Source organism: Quercus suber, unplaced genomic scaffold (assembly GCF_002906115.3).
Source record: "Quercus suber isolate HL8 unplaced genomic scaffold, Cork oak 2.0 scaffold_114, whole genome shotgun sequence".
Taxonomy (NCBI): domain Eukaryota; kingdom Viridiplantae; phylum Streptophyta; class Magnoliopsida; order Fagales; family Fagaceae; genus Quercus; species Quercus suber.
The window spans coordinates 758,638-783,580 of NW_027069579.1; the positions used below are offsets into that span (position 1 = coordinate 758,638).

The following is a 24,943-nucleotide window of genomic DNA, read 5'->3' on the forward strand; positions in this document are numbered from 1 at the left end:
ACAAGTTTTATTCATAATAAATATAATTAACAACTTGGGTTTAAAACTTGTTAATTCTATCAACTGGAGTCTAAATTTTCCAACAGGTGGTATCAGAGCAGGTTCACTCCGATTGGATTAATTTCCTGAGTGTGATCCATTGACCCCTGTTGTCATGGATAGAGGACAATCTTTATTTATACCTCCTTTATTTGATGGAACTAATTATGCGTACTGGAAAGTTCGTATGAAAGTTTTTTTGCAGGCTCTAGGTGAACAGGTATGGCAAGCCGTTGAAATTGGCTGGATTAAGCCAAAGGAAGCACCTGTGGATTGGGATGATGCAACAATTGTAGCTGAAAATGTAACACCCCATATTTTTTTACACCAATTTAATTATTATGTGTAAATTAAAAAGGAGGCCCACAATTAAATGGATTTAATTGATTTGGGCCTAGGATATTAAAAATAAGTAAATATTATGGAATATGAAGCCCAAGTGAGGTGACATAAGTAAATATATGGACCTTGATAAGCTTATAAATAAATAAAAACCCTAGTCTTTTACCTCTTATGCTACACGTGCATAAACTTAGGAGGCTGCCTTTTTTGCTTCTGGCGCATCACACTACCGAACTTTGCCTTCCGTCACTATGGCTGTGAGTAGAGACTACAGGTATTGATTCTATGACTATATTATTGGAAAAGGGACTCCTATGATTGCTATCATTCTTAGACTAGGCATGTATATATAGGCTTTTGTCATGGAAAGGAGCTAAGAGACATTGGTCTCATGAATCTCCACCTATAGAAGATGTCCTATATTGTTATTATATTATATTAGGAGTGCTGTAAATAGTTATATGGCAGGATGGGTACCTTGTAGCTTTTAATTTGGATAGATAATTATAGTACCTATAGAAGTATGGTGAGTCTGCCAACGAAAAGATATAACACTAGCTTCTGCTTATGACCATGTTGGTTTGTTTCTTTCGGATTGGCTGGCTGCGCTCAAGCCAATTCCATCTCATGTATTGCCGTGGGCCTGCCAATGTTCAAACTTGTCTAGCTCCATCATTAGGTTTGGCAGTATTAAAGGAATAATGGGCTGACAATGGGATTGATATATATTAAGGATAATATTGGCTTCAACTATATATAAAACTATTTTGAATATATCAGTATTGTCTAGGATAAAACTATTTAAGTGTGAAAATTGATTTGAAGTGGGAAATCGTGTATTGATGGACCTATCTTTGGTGTTATTTAGGTTCTCGTTGACATCGTTTCGAACAATTGAAGTAAAGCTTGGTTTAGCAACTAGAAGTAAGTGGACTAAAGATCATGACGTCTCTCAAAACGTGTATATTTATATATATATTTTTGGTAAAAATATATTTATATATATATACATAATTGCAAAAGTGAAGTTTCAAAAGCTTATACCATTGTACATGCATAATATATACCAGAATTTTATTATTTATTGTATATTATTATGAAACTGCACATGTTAAGAATGTTTTCAAATAGTCAGTTAGACAGTCTGCAACCTTTGCCAACACAGGGTTAAGTGTTGGCCTTCGGCCAATGTAGTGTTATTGTGGTGTGGTGTAGTGTTATCGTTGCTCTTTGGAGCCAGTGTTGCCTCTTTGAGGTTAGTGTTATTGTTCCCCATGGGAATCACCCACCGAGTGTTTAGCAGCTTATATCTTTGTCTAACTAATGTTTTCCATATCGAACTACGACTTTATTGTTATTGATCTTTATAAGTGGAAAAAGACTGTTTATTGTCATAATATATTGTTTCTACCTATTTGGTGTATTTTGGCTAATTAAAGTGATTATTATTTAATTTAATGATTACAGCGTTATAGTTAAATATTCTATTCTTGATAGTTTTATAGAATATATTGTATTACTGTTAAAATTATTTGTAAATGTTTTGTAAAGACTATATTTTGTCAATGATACTAATGTTTTGTTTTGAAAGACATCCTCATGTTATGTAGTCTCTTATTGGGCTTGTAGCTCACCCCCCCCTTTTTCCACCCTTTCAGATTAGAGCAGTGGAATATCATTTGGTGGTAGATCATTGGAGGCATAGATTGAAGACTTCTTTTGGAGTTGTGATAGTTGATGGATTGTTTTAGTATTTTTTTTTTCTTAGGATAGTAAATTTGGCAATTGTGGAACTCTTTGAGATTGTATTTGGAGACTTTATTGTTAAACTTTTTATTTTCATGGATTTCTAAGGGAAACGATTTTGATAATTTGAAGTTTATTGTGGATATTTAATTATGCTCTGTTCCATTATATTAATGCTGAGTATTACTAAGACAGGTTATGCATCTAAATCCTTGGTATGGGTTTGGGGCGTTATGGTTGTGGTATCAGAGCATAGGTTTATAATTCTGTAGACTTATTGGTTTAATCTTGAGATTATTTTGGAACAAGAGGTGATCATAGGAATTTCAGTGTTAGAATTATTTTGACCTTTCATAGTTTTTTTCAGAATCGTGTAGGAATGATTGTTGCACTATCTTTTGTTTGGTTTTGACCTTCAGGGATATTTAAAATTTGTACTTATGATATCTTGTTGTATTGCCTAGAGAGATGGCTCCACCAAGGAGGAACATAGGGAATGGTCAATCGAATGCCGAGGGAACCATTAATCTTCAGGCTATTATTGAAGCCACTGGGGGCTTAACCAATATAGTGCAACATCAAGTAGGAGCCACCAATCCGACTAGTGCTTTGGAAAAGTTTAGAAAGCTTGACCCTCCTGCTTTCAAGGGTACAAAGGATCCAATAGAGGCTGATAACTGGCTTAAAGAGATAGAAAGGCTCTTTAGGGCAATGGAAGTTAGTGATGAGCAACGAGTTATCCTTGCTGTTTTTGTACTGATGGGTGATGTATTGGAATGGTGGGAGTCCACAGAGAGGACACACGGGAGAGAAGTTATAACTTGGCAGCATTTTGTTGAGCTCTTCCATAAGAGGTATTTTCCTGATAATCTGTTGGTACCAAAGGAATCTGAGTTCATTCGTATAGCACAAGGTACTCAATCAGTGTATGAGTATGAGTGGAAATTTGCTGAATTATCCCGCTTTGGTCCACACATGGTTGACACAGAAGCAAGGAAGGCTAGGCATTTTGAAAGGGGTTTAAGGGAGGAAATTCAGGGACCAGTTTCCATGTTCAAATTAGAAACATATGAAGAGGTGGTAGATCGAGCTCTCATAGCAGAAAGAAATTGCAATTGTCTCTCAAAGGCCAATGATCAAGAGAGAGAGCCAAATCAGAGTAATTTTCTTAAGGGAAAGTCTAGTGAAAGTTTATTCAAGAAGCAAGGGGTGCCTAATTCAAACAAGAAGGCACATAAGACTTGTTCAAGATGTGGAAAGGCTCATAGTGGAACATGTTATTTGGAGTCGAGAGCGTGTTTTAAATGTAGCAAAACTAGACACTTTATCAAAGATTGCCCAGATTTGAAGAGTGAGCCAATGGCTGAGCCTAATGCTATGAATCAAAGGCCAAAAATCCAAGGAAGAGTGTTTTCCATTACGGGGCAAGGTGTTGAGGAATCTAAGTCAAGTACCATCTCCGTATTTTTCTCTTATGAAGTGAAACAATGGTTGTTGAGTCTATGTAACTATTGTGTGGTTATGATAGTAGACAATATAATATGGATTGATTAGGAGCATATCATGTTGCTTTGAGTTCCACAACCTAGTGTATTTCCTTGGGGCGCTTTTGATAAATAAAATTTATATGCTAAGTTTAAGAAGTGACATTTGGTCAGATTAAGTGATATTTTTGAGGATTGTTTTGCAAATTTTAAGAGGCAAGAGGTTGCATGCTAAATTGAGAAAGTGTGAGTGCTGATTGAATCAAGTGGTGTTCTTAGGACATATGATCTCTGGAGACGGAATTAAAGTGGACCCTATTAAGATTGAAGCACCAATAAATTGAGGTATGTTTGAATTTTCCAGGACGAAAATTTTATAAGAGGGGGAGAATGTAACACCCCATATTTTTTTACACCAATTTAATTATTATGCGTAAATTAAAAAGGAGGCCCACAATTAAATGGATTTAATTGATTTGGGCCTAGGATATTAAAAATAAGTAAATATTATGGAATATGAAGCCCAAGTGAGGTGACATAAGTAAATATATAGACCTTCATAAGCTTATAAATAAATAAAAACCCTAGTCTTTTACCTCTTATGCTACACGTGCATAAACTTAGGAGGCTACCTTTTTGCTTCAGGCGCATCACACTACCGAACTTTGCCTTCCGTCATTGTGGCTGATTAGAGACTACAGGTATGGATTCTATGACTATATTATTGGAAAAGGGACTCCTATGATTGTTATAATTCTTAGAGTAGGCATGTACATATAGGCTTTTGTCACGGAAAGGAGCTAAGAGACGTTGGTCTCATGAATCTCCACCTATAGAAGATGTCCTATATTGTTATTATATTAGATTAGGAGTGATGTAAATAGTTATATGGCAGGATGGGTACCTTGTAGCTTTTAATTTGGATAGATAATTATAGTACCTATAGAAGTATGGTGAGTCTGCCAACGAAAAGATATAACTCTAACTTCTGCTTATGACCATGTTGGTTTGTTTCTTTCAGATTGGCTGCCTACGCTCAAGCCAATTCCATCTCATGTATTGCCGTGGGCCTGCCAATGCTCAAACTTGTCCAGCTCCATCATTAGGTTTGGCAGTATTAAAGGAATAATGGGTTGACAATGGGATTGATATATATTAAGGATAATATTGGCTTCAACTATATATAAAACTATTTTGAATATATCAGTATTGTCTAAGATAAAACTATTTAAGTGTGAAAATTGATTTTAAGTGGGAAATCGTGTATTGATGGATCTATCTTTGGTGTTATTTAGGTTCTCGTTGACATCGTTTCGAACAATTGAAGTAAAGCTTGATTTAGCCACTAGAAGTAAGTGAACTACAGATCATGACGTCTCTCAAGACATGTATATTTATATATATATTTTTGGTAAAAATATATTTATATATACATAATTGCAAAAGTGAAGTTTCAAAAACTTATACAATTGTAAATGCATAATATATACCAGAATTTTATTATTTATTGTATATTATTATGAAACTGCACATGTTAAGAATGTTTTTAAATAGTCAGTTAGACAGTCTGCAACCTTTGCCAACACAGGGTTAAGTGTTGGCCTTCGGCCGATGTAGTGTTATTGTGGTGTGATGCAATGTTATCATTGCTCTTTGAAGCCAGTGTTGCCTCTTAGAGGTTAGTGTTATTGTTCCCCATGGGAATCACCCATCGAATGTTTAGCAGCTTATGTCTTTGTTTGACTAATGTTTTCCATATCGAACTACGATTTTATTGTTACTGATCTTTATAAGTGGAAAAAGACTGTTTATTGTCATAATATATTGTTTCTACCTATTTGGTGTATTTTGGCTAATTAAAGTGATTATTATTTAATTTAATGATTACAGCGTTATAGTTAAATATTCTATTCTTGACAGTTTTATAGAATATATTGTATTACTATTAAAATTATTTGTAAATGTTTTGTAAAGACTATATTTTGTCAATGATACTAATGTTTTGTTTTGAAAGACATTTGTTGCCTCTTAGAGGTTAGTGTTATTGTTCCCCATGGGAATCACCCATCGAATGTTTAGCAGCTTATGTCTTTGTTTGACTAATGTTTTCCATATCGAACTACGATTTTATTGTTACTGATCTTTATAAGTGGAAAAAGACTGTTTATTGTCATAATATATTGTTTCTACCTATTTGGTGTATTTTGGCTAATTAAAGTGATTATTATTTAATTTAATGATTACAGCGTTATAGTTAAATATTCTATTCTTGACAGTTTTATAGAATATATTGTATTACTATTAAAATTATTTGTAAATGTTTTGTAAAGACTATATTTTGTCAATGATACTAATGTTTTGTTTTGAAAGACATCCTCATGTTATGTAGTCTCTTATTGGGCTTCTAGCTCACCCCCCTTTTTCCACCCTTTCAGATTAGAGCAGTGGAATATCATTTGGTGGTAGATCATTGGAGGCATAGATTGAAGACTTCTTTTGGAGTTATGATAGTTGATGGATTGTTTTAGTATTTTTTTTTCTTAGGATAGTAAATTTGGCAATTGTGGAACTCTTTGAGATTGTATTTGGAGACTTTATTGTTAAACTTTTTATTTTCATGGATTTCTAAGGGAAACGATTTTGATAATTTGAAGGTTATTGTGGATATTTAATTACGATTTGTTCCATTATATTAGTGCTGAGTATTACTAAGACAGGTTATGCATCTAAATCCTTGGTATGGGTTTGGGGCGTTACATCAAATTTCAATAGTAGGGCCTTGAATGCTTTATTTTGTAGGGTTACCAATGAGAAATTCAAGAAAATATCATCCACAAAAGTTGCCAATGAAGCATGGACCATTCTTGAGACCACCTGTGAAGGTACCAAGGCAATAAAGACTGTGAAGCTTCAACGACTCACAAGCAGTGTTGAAGAAATAAGGATGGAGGAGGACGAGACCTTTGATGAGTTCTATGCCAAACTCAAGGATATTGTGAATTCTGCCATCAACCTTGGAGAATGTATTGCAGAATCCAAGATTGTTGGAAAAATCCTTAGGTCCTTGCCTGAAAGATTCCATGCCAAGATCACTGCCATTGAAGAAGCAAAGGACATTGATCAAATTCCTTTGACTGAGCTTGTAGGGAACCTTCAAACCTATGAAATGGGATTAGGCTCAATGAGAAAAGGTGGAAAGAGTAAAAACTTGGCTCTTAAGGGTATAGAGGAAGAGATTGAGGGCTCTGAAATTGAAGATGAAGATGAGGATGAGGATGAGGATCTATCCTTCATAACTGATGAGATTATCAGACTTCTTCAATTTAGGAAAAAGGATAAGGGCAAACCTCCTAGGAAACCTAAATCTTCTAGGAAGGGCAAGAATGAGAAACCCCTCATCCAATGCCATGAGTGCAAAGGTTTTGGTCATATGAGGATAGAGTGCCCAAACTACCTCATAAAGGAAAAGACTAAGGAGTCAAAAGATAAAGGGTTGGTTGCTACCTGGAGTGATACTGAGGATGACTCTTCTGATGAGTTTGTGGATGAATGTCATCAAGTTATGACATTTGCTACCACAACCGATAAGGTGATTATGGAGAGTGCTAGTGACAGTGAGGATTCTTCTTCTGATGAAGTACCCAAGAAGTTGACCTTTCAGGAAGCCTATGATAAGTTATGCACTGAATTCATAAAATCTGAAAAAACTTCTCATCTTTGTAAAAAAGGGCTCAATGAGGTAAAAACTAAAAAAGCTGATCTGTTAGTTTAGCTAGATGAGACAACAAGGTTAGTTGAGACTCTTGTTGTGGAGAACACCACATTAGAAGAGAAGGTCAAGAATCTTGAAGTTGAGCTTAGTTAAGCTAGAACTCAAATAAAAAGGATGTCTAGTGCAAAGCTTGATGAGGTATTGAGTGCTCAAAAGCCTAGTTCTAATAAGACTGGCTTAGGATATGCTGTTCCTCTAACCCCTCCTCTTCCACGGCTTCTGGATCAAGGACTGCCTTTATGCTCCAATCTGAAAAAGGTAATAAAGGTATGAAATCCAAAACTGATTTGGCTAATTCTAAATCCTTTGTTAAACCTCATGTTTGTCACCATTGTGGTGTTGCTAGACAGATTCGTCCTAATTGCATTAAGTTGTATCCTCATAAGCAATTATCCAAACGGTCACAGGTTTCCTCTCAAGGACCTACACATTTGTTTGGAGAGTTATTAAAAGTTTTGAGTTTTTTAACTCAATTTTAGGAGAATTCTAATTCTTTTATGTCCTTTAGTAGACATACTAGGACACGTGCATTTTCATCTTCACGGCCAAAGACTCGTGCTGTGTGGGTGAGAAAGGAGCTTAAGACTTAATTGTCTTTTCTATTTATCCTCTGCTTTGATTCTTTCTATCTAAAGTAGGACTTTCTTTGCTTGATTTCTTATCTGCTTTTGGAATCATGCTTTCATGCATCTGCATCTTTCTATCATGCCTTCATGCATATGCATTTTTTTTTCATGCATTCATGTTGTTTATCTGTTTTTGTTTGGTTGTTTAGTTTTTATTTTGTTTTGTTTTCAAAATAAAAATAATAAGGAAAAATACAAAAAAAAAATACAAAAACAGTGTGTGTTTGTGTACATTGGTACTTGTGTACCTTGGATGGCCATTGAAACAAAGTTTTCTAAACTTTGTATCTTTTGTAGCTTAGATGAGCATCTCTATGCACGACTAAGCAAGTGAGTTTTGTGGCTCTTATTTGTGATGAGTAAGATTAAGTTATCTCTTGAACTTAACACTCATATCACTCTTTTTGATGGGTAGGACTAGAAAATCCTAAGAGAAAGGCATAAATAACCATCTCACCACGGCATAGCAAAAATGCAGTGTCAAAGACATCCGTATGCTTCGGCATAGCAAAAGTGCAATGTCTATGCTTAACATGTTAGGTATTTCTTTTCTCTCTTTCTTATACCCATGCATGATATGCTAAAAATAAAAGAAAATATGCAAAGAAAAATAAAAAGCAAAAAGATCAAAAATGCTTTAAATTTGATTGCAAACGTGTTTTCTAGGAGATGTGGGAATTATAGGATGTACCTCGAAGGTGATAGTCCCCATCAAACAGTTATGATTTTGTGTGAGTTAAAATTATTTTTTCATATCACAGATCGTCATAACATGTATACACATATGCAATCTTGCGATTTTTTTCACACACAACACGCAATATTCTTTGCTACTTTTGATACATGTGCAGGTACAACGTGATTTGGCCATCACAAGGTTTTACATGTGCTATTGTATACTCACTAAACTGTCTTGACTTGTTTTTAAAATATAAAATTGGTTAGACTTGTTTAGTGTGTGTGTGTGTGTTTTTGAATCTATGTGCTTAACATTTTTGTTGAGAGATTTGTTTTTCACATGGTTTGCTTTTTTTTTTTCTTGTCGTCCATAGCATCTTGTTTTATTACATTTATGCATTTATATAGATTCTTTGTGCCCCCTTGATCATCCTTGATCATCTTTATGTTTCTCGGGTAAAGCTTTCTAGCTTCTTGTACCCTTTGTCAATCATGACAAAAAGGGGGAGAATTTGTGGAGATATGTGGTTTCTTTTTAAAGATTCTACATGTTAGGGGGAGAAATACATTCCTTTGTAAGGGGGAGATGTGTTTCATCTTGTTAGGGGAGTGCTTACTTCCTTGTTCTTGTACCTTGGATCTTGTGACCATTGTTTACATACATTGACCTTATCTTCTTTATATGTTAATGTATGTTTTCTTCACCTACCTTTACATGTGTTGTTTCTTTTCTTTCTTCATACACATGTTTCTTATACTTGTATGCAATCTATTATTTCTGTTTTACACTAAGATGCCTTGATGAGTTTTGTTTAAAGTGTTTCAGAAATACAGGTTGTCAAAGTCTACTTGCCATAAACTCTTTTCTTACACAGTTTTTCAAGAGTTTATGCTAGGATAGATTTTATTGTATTCAACAAGTGACTATGAGTTGAGTGATTTATGAGTTTTCTCATATGTTCATTTGTTTGTTGTGGTTTTGTCACGAATTGCCAAAGGGGGAGATTGTTAGGACATATGTGGTTCACTTGTTAGGAACATATGTCAATATTTTATGTAATTGACTAATCCTTTGACAAAATGCACTTTACTTGTATTTAGGTAGATCTATGATGTGTTTAATACTTCAAGAAACCTTGTTTCAAGATCAAGTGTTGAAGTCATCAAGTCTATCCAAGAAAAACAAGCTAAAGTGCAAAATCATTAAAGCTCGACACCTGCTCGATAGCTCCTCAATACCTGGTTATTTGTCGAGCTTCTCAAGCCTTTGCTTATCGCAATCTCGATAGCTTTTTGATAGCTGGTTGATCGATCGAGAAAGTTTCTGTCCCTTTGACACCTTCTCGCCACCTCCTCGATAGCTGCTATATGTCAAGATTCATTAAATCTCAACACCTGCTTGACACCTCCTCGATAGCTGCTATCTGTCGAGGTTACAAGAATTTAGATTTCTGTTTTTGGGCCAGGCTTTTGTAATTGTGTAGGGTTTCTTTTCTCACAACCCTAGACCTATATAAGGCTTATTTTAGAGGCCGTCACATAAGAGAATACAAGGAGAACATATGCAAAAGGTGATCGATACCTTATTCTCTGTAAAAGAAGCTACTGCGTCTTTGCGCCTTAAGGTTTTGTAACCAAGTGCTTCTTGATCTTCATTGTTGATGAAGTGAAGAACTTTGTAGCCAACATTCTTCTTCCTCAAGTTGGTGAGTGAGTCACGTACTGGGATTCGTGCAAAGGAGTTAGTCACATACTGGGATCCGTGCAACAACAAAAAGGGTGGCGTTCATATATTGAAGAGTTCAAAGGTTCTGAAGCGGTAGAAGGTTTCTACAGTGAGTTCATCTATGGGGATTGTAGAGTCTAGGGATAAAGGTTTTGTACTAGATCTGAAATTTCTCTTTATTATAGTGGATTGCTTTTCGGGAAGGTTTCCCCTAAGGTTTTTTACTGTGAAACTGGTTGGTTTCATTGGTTTTCCTAGGTCATCATATCTTGTCTTATTTATTATTTTCGCTACATGATTTTGACATGATATTGATGTTTGTTTATTTTTAACAAGTTTTATTCATAATAAATCTAATTAACAACTTGGGTTTAAAACTTGTTAATTCTATCAACTGGGGTCTAAATTTTCCAACAAGTGGTATCAGAGCGGGTTCACTTTGATTGGATTAATTTCCTGAGTGTGATCCATTGAGCCCTGTTGTCATGGATAGAGGACAGGCTTTATTTATACCTCCTTTATTTGATGGAACTAATTATGCGTACTGGAAATTAATTGACATACAAAATGCGTGGTAGCATAAACAAATCACCAAATAACTAAGTATGCAGCGGAAATTAATTAACACGGTGATTTGTTTATGAATGGGGAAAACCAACACAGCAAAAACTCTATCGGGTGATTTTAAGGTCACCACTCCCGAGAATCTACTATTATCACAACAAGCGGTTACAAGTAAAGGAATTCCAGTACCTTATACAAACCTACAGTTGAACCCTTACCCAATACCCAATTGGACTTGTTCTGTAGTGACAATCTCTCATTTTAATGCATGGCTCCTAGTACGTGACTAACCAATTCGATGCGCGGATCCCAGTATGCGGCTTACTTACCAACTTGAGAAAGATGTTGGCTGCAAAGTTCTTAAGTTCATCAACACGATAAAGATCATGAAGCTCCTTGGTTACAAAACCCTATGGTTTATAAACACAATAGCTTCTTTGAGCAAAAGAAGAACTAGGGAAAATTCTGTCTCCGATCACGATTTGCATGAACAAAACTTTGCTTTACACTCGTGCAACTTGTGTCACCTTTGACGGCCCTTAAAATAATCCTTATATATGTCTAGGGTTGTAAGAAAAGAAAACCTAAACATACATTCATGGATTGGATGAAAATCAGCTCTGAAAAACTAAACTTCATAAATCTCGACAGATACCCTATCTGTTGAGCAACTGTTGAGCTTCAGGCTGAAACAGCTCCCTTAAACCTTGATAGATACTAACTATCGAGCTAGCTGCAAAGATTTAATAAACAGAACTTTTTCACTTGATTCTTGGACAGACTTGCATGGCTTTAACACTAAAACTTGAAACCTTGTTTCTTGAAACATTAAACACATCCTAGATCTACCCAATTACAAGTAAAATGCATTTTGTCAAAGGATTAGCCAATTACATAAAATGTTGACATATGTTCCTAACATCAAATCACATATGTCCTAACAATCTCTCCCTTTGGCAACACGTGACAAAACCACAACAAATAAATGAACATATGAGAGAAGTCATAAATCACTCAACTCATACTCACTTGTTGAATACAATAAAATCTATCCTAACACAAACTCTTGAAAAACTTTGCAAGAAGAGAGTTTATGGCAAGTAGACTTTGACACCCTGTATTTTTGAAACACTTTAAACAAAACTTATCAAGGCATCTTAGTATGAAACAGATATCACAACATGATCATAAGATCTAGGGTAAATGAACAATGTATCTAAAATAGAGAGAAAAGAAATAGATACATAAAGTCCTCACTACATCCCTCAAAATATGAACACTCCCCCTAACAAAAATCTCTTAAGCACTAACTCTCCCACTATGAGTATGACTACTCTCATATCCAAAACTACTCCCATTTTTTGTCACGAGTGACAAAGGGTAAGTATATCAAGTAGACATCTCATCAGCATTAGAAGAGCTAGCACTGTCATCCTCATCAGCATCACCATCATCATCCTCATCCTTAAAAGCCTCTGAAGTAGAAGGAGGAGAAGCAACGAAGCCACCCATGACAGCCTGTTGTCGTGTAATACGACCAACATGGGTGTTCACTTGACATAACTTATCACTGAGAGTGTCGAGGCAAGCATCCATGCGCACAAGCTGTGCATTAATGTCCTCGAGAGTCATACCACCCTTAGAAGAAGAGGGAGTGGATGTAGATAGAGCTGTAGAAGCTGGAGGAATCGCCGTCCCGGACCGCTTCGAGTGTAGCTACGCCTCACACCGTTTAATGGTAGCGGTGTCTATGGCACACATGACATGGAAGTGGTCAGAAATGGGAAAGGGGACAGAAAAATGGCGTAGAATCCTCATGATAGCCGAAGAGAAGATGAGCTTATCACGGGTCACCATATCCCTATATACATCTATGAGGGAAAGAATAAAATGAAAAGGAAAATCTATGGTAATCTGCTCTAAAAGGGAAAGCGAAAATTGAGCACGGGGCTCTGTAATGGAGTTATAATGAGATAAAGGATGCAAAACAAAAGTTATAACCATGTTCATGAACCTAGGACCTTTAGCAAAGGCTTATCACGGAGTAAACTAACGATCACCCCAATCAGAAGGACTCTCACAGAAAGCAGACATAAGCTCATCTTTAGACACAGTCTTAAGACGATCACAACCAGGGTAGTCAGGATGTGCTACCCTTGGGACACGGAGCACCTCGGATACAATATCTGGTGTGACCACAATGCATGTACCTCGAACGCGAGTAACAAAGAGAGGTACAAAATAATAAAATCCATGCATGTTGAAGTAGAACTCCTGTATAAGCACGGATGGACAAGTGACCAGGACATCACACAATGACTCCCAACCCCTATTGTAGATGACAGTGTGTAGGTCAGTGTTGGAGAAGTCTGACAAAGTGACTTGGCGTTCCAAATGAATGCCTCGTCTAGAAAAGTTCTCCAAAAGTCCTGTCGGGCTTTATCATCACGGAATTGTACATAGGGAGTAGGATCAGAAGAAGAAGATGCCCGGAGCGAAGAAGGTTTCGAGACGGAGTAGATTTTCGTTTAGGTGCCATAGAGCAACTAACCAAAAGAAGGAAAGACAAAGAGAAAGACACACAGAAAAGCACCAATTACAATCAATATATAAGAATATAGAGAATGTAAGGTATGTATGCATGAAAATTCATGAACATGTGATATGTAATAGTAAAAACATCATAGGCTCAGCCCAATCCAATCCTACCAGCACACAATCATTTCAACAAAGAAAACATACATCTAAAATGCATGAAACATTGTTATAATGCAAATGTGATGCAATGCATGATGATTTAAAGCCATTTTCACAAAGCCCATCCCAAAATTTCACAAAAACTCCATTAATTTCGAAAAACCCCAAAGTTTATCAAAAATCTCAAAAATTAGGTTAGAAAGCATCAAATGCATGATAGATCAGAGAAACAAGATCTTACCAGAAGAAGAATGATCAATCTAGGCCGAAAAACCTTTGGGAATGAAGTTTGAAGTGATGGAGAAGTGTTTTAGAAGGTGAAGAGTCGACAGGAGTCGAGAGAGATCGAGAGAAATGAATCCTGAAATTGCGTGGATCCTATATATAGAACCTCTTAAATCTCGACAGATCGAGAGGTGTCAAGGATTAAACTTTGACAGATGCATCTATCGAGTAGCTATCCAGAGGTGTCTATAGCAAGGAAAGGCTTGATGGATCAAGGAGCTATCGAGCATCTATCGAGAAGGCAGAAACTTTCTCGATGGATTGAGAAGCCATCGAGAAGCTATTGAGATTGCGAGAAAAAGAAGTTGAAGATCTCGATAGATAGCCTAGTTGTTGAGAGCTATCAATAAGTTATCGAGATTGCTTAAAAATAGTTTTTCAAGAAGAGAAAAACACAGACATGAATGCAATCAAACATACAACTCAACCAAGGATCCAAACAACATTTTAAACTCTCAAAATCATCTCTCAACAAGAGAAATGTTAAGCACTTAGATCCAAAACACACTCACACACACTAAACAAGTCTAGCCAATTTTATATTTCAAAAATAAGTTAAGACAATTTAGTGAGCATACATTAACACATGTAAACCTTGTGATGGACAAATCACATTGTACCTGCACATATATTAAAAGTAGCTAAGAATATTGCATGTCGTATGTGAAAAACATCGCAAGATTGCATAAGTGTTTGATATTGAGATATGAGAAAATCACTTTAACTCACACATAATCATAATTGTTTGATGGGGACTATCACCTTTAAGGTACATCCTATAAGTCCCACATCTCCTAGAATACACGCTTGCAATCATATATAAAGTATTTTGAACTTTTTGCTTCTATTTGCATATTTTTCTTTTAAGCAAACCGTGCATGGGCATATAAGAGATAGAAAAGAAATACCCAATTATGCTAAGTATTTTGACATTTCACTTTTGCTATGCTGAAGCATACAAATGTCATTTCATGATTGGCGGGCAACAATAGTGAAATGGTTATTTATGCCTTTCTCTTACGATTTTCTACTCATTCCCGTTAAAAAGAGTGATACGAGTGTTAAGTACAAGAGATCACTTAACCTTACTCATCACAAACACGAGCCACAAAGCTCACTTGCTTAGTTATGCATAGAGATAATCATCTAAGCTACAAAAGATACAAAGTTTAGAAAACTTTGTTTCAATGGCCATCCAAAGTACACAAGTACCAATGTACACAAACACACTTTTTTTTTGTATTTTTCTGATTTTTCAAAAAAAAATTATTTTTATATGAAAAAAAAATAAAGCAAAACAGAAAAATAACTGTTAGGTTTTGAGTTTGTAATGTTGGTAAACCATGATAAAACATAACAAAAACTAAATCTCATTAGTTTAGAATGGTCTACATTGAAGCCCAAGACAAGAAACTCATGTTCGGGATGAAAAAAAATGAGTTACAATCTGTCTCATTTGATTGATACTCGATTAATACTCGATCGATCGAAAGTCGCATATCAGCAAAATTAGCAAAAGTAAAAAGGCCATAACTTATCCATTTGAAGCCCAAATCATGAGCCGTTTTTTCCAGTACTTAAAGGACATCATAAACTAACCCTAGGTAGGGTCTTCAAAGTTTTTAGAGAGATTAAAGTGTCGTGTGTGCCTCTTTTTATTATTAGGGTTTTGTACCCAAAGGCTCTCTAAAGGTTGTTGCTCATATTGCTGTTTGTGTGAATCTCTTATGAGAACTGTAAGGTGCTTGCCTTCACACAAGCTTAGGATTATCAAGAAGGAGATTTTTTCAAGAGCTTGATGATTATTCTATTGATGCCATAAGATCTTAAAGATACGCAAGCGGGAGTGCTTGTACTTGCTGGAGAATCCAAGAAAGATGGAGTCCGTGGTCTCGGAACTTGCACGTGGTCGTGTTAGTAAGTTTCTACTGATGGGTAGTTATAAGATGTTAGTGGTCTAAGTCGCTATTGTAAAACTTTGATTCTTTCTATAATGGATTCAAGTTTACCTTGAGGATAGCTAAGTTAAATCCTCCCCAAGTTTTTTACCAATTTGGTTTTCCTAGGTCATCATATCATTGTGTTATTTATTTTTTCGCTACTATGCATGATATAATTGTTTGATTGTGATAACCTAGATCTGGAATTTGGACTAAGTAATAACTTGGCTAATTAACATGGTTAATCCGGTTGTGTTTTAAGGGGTCTAAAAACAAACAAGTGGTATCCGAGTGGGTAGCTCTCTTGTTGTAGATCTTTTGATCTCTGAGATGATCCTTGACCCCTGTTGTCATGGAACAAAGACACTCTCTAGTTATTCCTCCTCACTTTGATGGGAATAATTATGCTTATTGGAAAGTAAGGATGAAAGCATTCCTGAAATCTATTGATGAAGGAGTCTGGAACTCCGTTGAGTACGGATGGGAGAAGCCCACTACTCCTGTGAGTGAGAAGCAAACTTCTCAAAAAGAAGCAGCAGCTTTCAATAGCAAAGCTATGAATGCTATTTTCAATGCTATTTCTATGGAGGAATTTAAGAGAATCTTTAATGTTGAGGTTGCTCACACTACTTAGAAAATCCTCCAAACTGTGCATGAAGGCACAAAAGCAGTTAAAATTAATAAGTTGCAGCAATTAACTTTCTAAATATGAAAGCATTAGGATGTCTGATGATGAATCTTTTGATGAATTCTATGCTAAGCTTAATTACATTGTTAATTCTAATATAATTTGGGTGAAATCTATGATCAACCTAAAATTGTAAGGAAGATTCTTAGATCTTTAACTGAAGATCACTAAAAGCAAGGATGTGGAGTCCATCCCTGTTGATAAACTTGTAGGATCTCTTCAATCCTATGAGTTGGACCAACCCAAAACTAGCAAATCCAAGTCAATGGCTCTTAAGTTAGTTGATGATGTTGAGGTTGGTGGATTTGATGATGAGCTCTCTACTACAGAAAATTGCTTACCTTGCCAAGAACTTTAGAAACTTTCTTAAGAATAATAACAGAAGGGCAAGAGGTACGAACACTGCTGAACCTAGAAACTTTAGGAAGAATGATCCCACTAAGGTTAACAACAATGAAAAACCTAGAGAAAAAGTTGGTCAATCTTCTAATAATTCTATGGGTCCTCAGCGTTTTAGATGCCAAGGGTATGGTCACATGAAATCTGAATGTCCCACATACTTGAGGACTAAGGGTAAGACTATGGCTGTAACCCTTAGTGATAAAAAAGTTTCTAATGATGAGTCCGAGTGTGACAAGGATGGAAACTTCATTGCTTTCACTGCTACTGCTGTAGTCAATGAAAGTGTGTCTGTTGAAGAGAACCTGATGGGGAACTCTCTGAGGATGCAGATCTTCAAGAAGCCTACAATAAACTTTGCAAACTTGCTGCTGAATGTTCAATATGCGTGTAAAACACCCTTGAACATTTAGACCCCAAGTTACAAATTATCAATTCAAACTTATTATCAAACAATTAATGTGCGGAACATTAACATAAGCCAAACACAGAATAGATAAACAATCTAAGGCAATTATAATCACATCCACAACAGAAAATAAAAGGAAAAGATAAAGGAAGAGAGATGCAAACACAAGGACAAAACGCGATGTGTTATCGAAGAGAAAACCAAAGCCCTGGGTGTAAAACCTCTCTGCTGCCCTCCAAACGATCAATAATCTACTAGAAAATGTAGTTGGGATACATGAACAGCAATAGACCCTCCAAGCCTAATCTACCCAAGTACCTAAGCCCTCCAAGCTTCCTGCTCCAACGAGGTTGCGCTGAACCTTTTTCTTTTCTAGCTTACCGGATTTTGCTATAACCCATAGCATCAACCAATAACCATTGGTCCCTTCCAAATTGCTTCCCTTAGCACCAAATGAACCTTCTCACAGACGTGGGTGTGATGAGAAAAGGATTTGGTCAAGAACCTCTCAATGATGTATCAATGGAGAGGAAGAAAGTAGAGGAATTTGAAAAGTCTCTTAGGTGAAGATTGTGGATGAGGCAATCTTGTTTTTCTCTAAGGTTTCTCTCTCAAAATTCTCTCTAGAAGCTCTCTACATTTCGTGGGTATAAGGGTCTATATATAGTGGTGTGTGTTTGGTATACAAAGAGTCAGTTTTTCCCAAACAGGACAGGTTGGAGGCTTGGCCTCGCGACTGGACTAAGTCGCGAGTTCAAGTCACGAGTTCAAGTCATGAGATAATGGCCTGGCCAGCCTGAGACTTTTGTCCTGTAGTACGACAGCTGGCGTGACCCTTCACCTTCCTGCATGCTTCTTACATGTACAGCATTTAGCGGCTTGCAAGCCGCGAGTCAGTCGCGAGTCCTAGCTGGAGTCCCTGCTTCTTTGCACAAAGTTGAGCAATTCTTCACACTCTCTTCACACACTTCCCTTACATGAATCCCACCTAAATACGGGGTTACTAAGTGCTAAATTACAAGCAAATTGGCACGGAATAAAGCCAACAAGATGGTTAACTCCCCCTTTGGCTATTCCGTGACAAAACCCTATAACAAACTCTAGACTTAACGCGTGAGTTGGGAACAGTTGGAAAACTCATAAAAAAAAAAAAAATAATAATAATAATAATAATAATAGTATGTTCAAACTATGCCGTATGCACAAATTAATTAAAAAAAATTCATTAATGACATGTAAATTAAATAAAAAAAATTTAATTAAAATACAAATAACATATTCTATATATGTTATTTTGTAACATTTACTTATAAAAGAAGCAGTAAAGAGGGCTGTTTCGGCTCTATTTTGATGGGCAACTGGGCGTATTGTATAGAGGCCCACGGAATTATTGGATCAGACCACCACCTATTTTGGGCAGTTTGTTGTGAGACATATTTTGCTCCACATCCACATTTAAAGTCACCTGACAACCCCATATCCAACACGATGCAGGATGTCTGGACCTGATTTTTGTGGGTCGATCTCTTTTATGTTGTTGTTAGCTTTAATAACCTATCTAATGATTTAGGCTATTAATAATTTAAAGTATATATTTTTATTTTTATTTTTTGAAAAAACAGAAATATTTGTATTTTAAATATTTTAGTTTCATTTATTTTGATAATTTAAGACATAGTTTTGATAAAGCTGTAATATTATATCAAATTATGTTAATTACAATCATTTATTGAACAATAAATTTAAATAATAGATTGAAAAGACAATTTAATTTCTTTTTTAAAAAACTAAATCAGGAGAAAAAAAATTCTAAGACTGGGGTTGGGTTAGTTTTTAAAATTATCTTGGGTTAGGTCACAGGTTTCTCAACCTGAGTAGATCATATTGGGTTGAAAAACACCAAATCTTAACCCATAAACACCCCCTAATTGCTTATCAAGTAAATGAACAAATGCATGGTGTTATTCCTGTGACACCAAGGTTGCCATACAATCATGAAAAAGAGATCTAAATCCATACCATGCTAGTGAGCTACATGATCCCATTCTAGCATGTCACAGAACTCCATGGTCGTTGACAGCAACTCACCAATGTGCAACCTAAATGTTGTCCAGATCTCCAAAGTCTATTACAGCATGAATACAGTATGTGTCAACGTGTGTAACTATCTCGACTTCTTCACAATTGAGATCGATCACATAGAGCATGAGCGAATCTTCTTGGCAAATAGATTGCTCTTAGTGTGCAAATTATTATAGAGAAAGCACAAAAGAAATTGGAATTTATTAGGCACATTTGCAGACCAAACACAACGCCATATATTTATCAGAGCTGACCTGAATTTGAGCTCTCACCTATATGGTTTCTCTTCTCCAATATTCCTCCATAAACATAAAGTATGCACTTCTTACAATGAAGTGACCATTGGAATTAAAGCGCTAGTCTAAATCCGTAAGTCAATTAGCCTTCAGCTACATGCATTGTGTACATTTGGAATAACTTATTTCTTATGCATTGTGAAAATGAGTTGTTAGAAAAAGTTGCACTAGGACAAAAGTGACGTTTTAAAAAATGAAAGTGCAGTTTCTGGGATGCCAAATGGGAAATTGGTTAGCTTTTAATGATGGCGGCCTCACGATGGGGAAGGATGATCTCATCCACCAACTCCATTTTTCAAAATTTGTTGCCCCAAATAATAGATTAATTGATCCCACCAAAACCTTCTCATTATAGCAATTAGTTCAGAACAAAGGATGTCAAGGAGCGTAAAGCAGATTATGAGGCATACATAGCTACAAATTAGGCCACCACTTTAATCAAAATTCTACATTCCACAAAATCTTTCCTTCCATCCTCTCTCTCTTTTTTTTAGAAAGTTTTCCTTCCATTGTTGTAGTTTCTTTCTCACCCTTTGTTTGATCTGGCCAAAAGATTGCATTTTTTATCACCGCACAAACAAGGGTACACCTAGATATGTCTCATCTTTGTTGATTATTGTGACACCAAGAGTATTTTTTTTTAACAATTTCTTATATAGAACTCCTAGGCATTTTCGATGCAGAAGTAGAAGAGAGGGGGGGAGGGAGGATTCAAGCACAGTTTCAACAACAATGCTGCTATTGATGATGTCCTAATTCTACCACATTCAGTGGTAATCCTCCTAGATGTTAGAGTCCACAATTTACCTGATTGGGGTTCGGACTATCTAGGAGACAATGTCAAAATTCAGAACATGATAGTAGGAAACCAACGTTTTACGATCCTGAATTGATCTTTTATTTAGTTTCCTTATTCACCTTATTTGTTGACTTAGATTTCCTAGTTCATAATCATCAACGGATGCACTAAATTATTCACTAAGGAATGATGAGATGCTGATAATGGTTAGGACTCCCAATAAATAAATAAATAAAAATATATATATATATATATAACTAAGTAATAGATCATAAAAGAGTGATGCAAACCATACATAAAACAATTCAAAGAGGTTCAAGTCATTTTACAAAATAAACAATTAAAGGTTGATTGCAAATCAAATGAGGAAAATAACACCAACGAACCCATGATTGTGGTAAAACAACCACTTATTTGGACTGAAATAATGAGCACCACACTAGAGGAGACAATTACCAACATGTAAAAGCAAAACCTTGAGAGTTGCTACTTGATTCTCTTGAAAAAATAAGCCAAACATGACCAGTTGCAGTAGTTATATTCACTTTCCATCCGAGTCTGTAGAAAAAGCCCAGCAATTCTAGCGTAAAGGTTCACATAAAAAATAATCTAATAGGAATATTGAGGACTCAAGCTATTAAAGTGTCACATTATGGGGAAAAGTCTACTTACTGATTTGAGTTAGCATTGCTAAGTTGAACTTGATTGTTTACCTACCACAAATGAACAAACTTTGATTAGTAAAGAAGATAACACTAAAAAATAAAAATAAAAGGTAAAAATCTCAAATTAAATGCTTCAATATTTTATTTTTAATCCCTCCATCTAAATAGATCTTCGCCTAACACACATTGAATAGGGATAAAGTGCAACTTTATAAAATCCATAGAGCAATGTTTTGACAATGTTCACTTCTCTCTGTTACTTGTTTTGTTTTGTTCTGATACAAGTATCGTACATGACTATGTTCTGCACAACCGCAATTTAGTAAAGTAGTTTTTGCCTCTACATTTTACATAAAGTGCAATTTTAGCATAATATGAAAAATAAGCAAAATTCAATCAAACATACCAAGAAAGCAGTAGTTGGTGAATCACATATTTCATCAAATGCAAAATAAAATGGACAACCGTTGCTTTTTACCATACAAATTTACAACCAACTCCCACGACATATTATTCACCAGGAAAAAAGAAAACACAAGTTTAAAAAAAAAAAGAAAAAGAAAAAAAAGCACTATAATCAAAGCTAAAAATGGCACTAACCTTTCTCAACTAAGCATTGATATTGCTGTTATCATTCTCGTTATGATCATCATTTTGATTTATTGTTTTCCCTTATGACCCTGTCAAATGTTTGGAACGAAGAATATGGGCCTCAAGGTCGTAAAATCTTGTGCGAACCTTGTGTAAGAGATAAACAATGGGTACGTGCTCAATAATCCAGTAATGTGATCCTAGCTTAGGATCCAAACTTTCTTCGAATTCCTTGTGCATATCAATAAATCTCAGTTCTTTGAGGTTTCTCAGATGTAGGATTCCGCACGGCACCTCTTTTAGTTGCGGACTACGCCCAATCACAAAATTTTCAAGAAGAGGCAATGCTCCCTCATCTATCATCAATGAATGCAATGCATTCAAGAATTGGAGATTTAGAATTTTTAGTTTTGGAAACCCTCCTATCTTAATATGAAATTTCTCTCCATTGTATGCTTGTCTTGAGATTTCGAGTTCCAACAAATTAGGCAGATTTTGAGAGGCTTTCATTGGGTCCTCATTCAACTTTGACCAATAAATCCCTAATTTGACTAGATGTTGAAGTTTAGGAATCCAATTTGGGACTTCTCTAAATGCCCCTTTATGTAGAGGCGCTGAAGACATTGAGGTGGCGTTGAAATGGATTGTAAATCAATGATCTCATCTTCACTTATTGAAGCTATATCAAGAGATTGAAGGTGGTTCATTGTTGCAATAGAGGCACATAAAGCCCTCATGCTTTCCTTTGACAGGGTTTTCACTCTAAGCTTCCTCAATTGTCTCAACTTTCTCATATCTTTAACTAGATCAATACCTCCATGATTCAAATCCACAAAATACAACTTTTGCAATTCCTCTAAACATCCAACCCCTTTTTGTATCTTTACCCCTTTTTGAGAAGCCAAACTGAAATCTAGTCCATAGTCGTGATAGTAGGCTAAAAGATGTCGCAACTTACGAAGCCTGTTAATCTCTATTGGTAATTCAGACACTAGGGTTTGCTTTAGATCTAGAGTCTCCAAATTTTGCAACTTTCCTATGGATTTTGGAAGCTTTTTTACTTTGGTATTTCTTAAACTTAAATACCTTAAGTGAAATAAACTTCCAACATCTTTAGGAATGTGATCCAATGGAGCCTCTTCAAAATCCATTACTTTCAAAATCTTGAAATCTAAAAAAAAGGGACTCATAAAAGACTTTGGCAATTCATCAAGATTGAACAATAAAAGTGAATAAATTTTTTTGTCCTTAAATCCTTTGAGAACATTATATGAAACTTTGTTTATTGACATGCGTTGAATTAGTCCTTCAAAGCTTGACTCTTGTTTCAATAGTACATGACAAAAACTCAAATCCTTCATCTTTTGGAGGACAATCTCATGCAAAAGATCATGGAGTCACCATCGTCTAACTTCTCCGTCCAATTTGACCTCTGATACTTGAACCAAACTTCTTTGGATTAATTCTATCAAGTATTCTTGTGCAACCTCTTCTAATGTTTTACCTTCAATTTCTTTCACAAAGCCTTCAGCTATCCATTGTCAAATCAATCTTATACAATTAATGGAGTAATCCTCTGGATACATACCAAGGTATAAGAAACAGGATTTTAGGTTATAAGGCAAGTCTTCAAAACTTAGGGATAAAATTTTGTTCACACTTGAAAGATGTCTATTTCTTCCAAACTCAAAGCCAAGGCTATCGTGTAAGATTTTCCATTCAAACATAGTTTTTTCTTTTGTTGACAAAAGACCACTTATAGTAATAATTGCAAGTGGTAATCCTCCGCACTTCTCAACAATGTCATGAGACAATTTCTCTAAAATTGTGGGACAATGTCCTTCAAAATCAAATTGGAGAGCCCTTTTACAAAAGAGCTCCCATGCCTTGTCCCTAGGTAGTGGTTGCAACTTGTAAACACGAATAGGTGAAGATTTTTTACAATAATTAGCAACCTTACTATTACGTGTTATGATAATAATTCTACCACCTATATGATTATCAGGTAAAGAATTTTTTATGCTATGCCAAAATTCAATTTTCCATACATCATCAAATACAACCACATACCTTTTTTGCAGTAAGTAATCTCTCAATTTATTGACCAACAATTGTTCATCCATTGCATCAATTCCCGACAGAGGAGCTCCTTTTTGCCCTCGCAAAACTGCTTTATTATGCACCTTAACAAATCTTCTACTTTGTAAGACTGAGGAACTGAGATCCAAGCATGGCAGTCAAAGTATCCTTTTACCATTTGGTTGTCATAGACTTTCTTGGTAAGTGTGGTTTTACCTAGTCCCCCATGCCCACCACCGAAACCACAGTATGATGAGGAGATCCTCCTGCCAACCAGCTAATCAATTCATCTATAGAAGATTCAATTCCTACAACATCTGCATCATCAAGATAAAGGGAATCCTTTCGAGGGTCATTATTCCAACTTATACTCCAAGCACCACAACACGATCCTTGAGCAGTGGATTGGAAGCCATATCTTTTACTTCTCTCATTGATTTTCTGAACTGATGCCTTGATCTCTTGAATCTTAGCTGCGATCTTGTGGTGAGGTATTATTGTTTTGAGTAAATGAGTGGTTTTCTGGAGGGTACCACGGAAGCCACTTGGATGAGGATCATGTATTGCCACCTGAAGCAAGTATTGATCGATTGCAACGTCTATGTGGAAAGCTACTTCTCTTACTTGTTTCACCATGTTTTGACGCCCTCGTCAATGTCTTGTTCAGCTGCAGCCTTTGCATCTGCATCCTTGAGGAAGGACTGAATGCTCTCCAGTTCATCTTTGATGTCAGCAACTTCTCCATGTATGCCTCCTAACAGTTTTGCTTCTTAGGTCAGCAAGTGAAGCAGCCTGTCGATAAGAGAGGATAGTGCCGTCTCTGCCATGTCGCCTCTCTTGTTATTCAATGAAAACGCAAATCATATCTTTGTTTTTATTTTATTTTTTATTAATAAACGTAAATTGTTTCATCTGAATCTAATTCTTCTCTATGGTCAAATATTGCCTGAGATTGGCTTCTTTCTTTGTTTCTAACTATTTTTGGGAAAAATCAATCGTTTTCAACCACTCCTCAGATGTAAATTTATCCATACAT

The 24,943-nt window shown here is 35.8% G+C and overlaps 1 protein-coding gene and 1 long non-coding RNA gene across 2 annotated transcripts; one reads left to right on the top strand and one right to left on the bottom strand.

Moving 5' to 3' along the window:
* The first annotated feature begins 2,595 nt into the window (after positions 1-2,595).
* On the top strand, positions 2,596-3,681 carry LOC111994301 (uncharacterized). The gene has a single exon (XM_024026164.2). It carries the CDS (start codon positions 2,596-2,598, stop codon positions 3,679-3,681), a length of 1,086 nt encoding a protein of 361 aa, XP_023881932.2.
* Positions 3,682-20,901: 17,220 nt separating this feature from the next.
* Positions 20,902-22,374, bottom strand: LOC136068409 (uncharacterized). Its single transcript, XR_010629769.1, has 3 exons — positions 21,838-22,374; positions 21,245-21,285; positions 20,902-21,130 (listed from the first exon to the last, which is right to left on the bottom strand). It is a non-coding gene; the product is annotated as an uncharacterized LOC136068409 (long non-coding RNA).
* Positions 22,375-24,943: the final 2,569 nt, after the last annotated feature.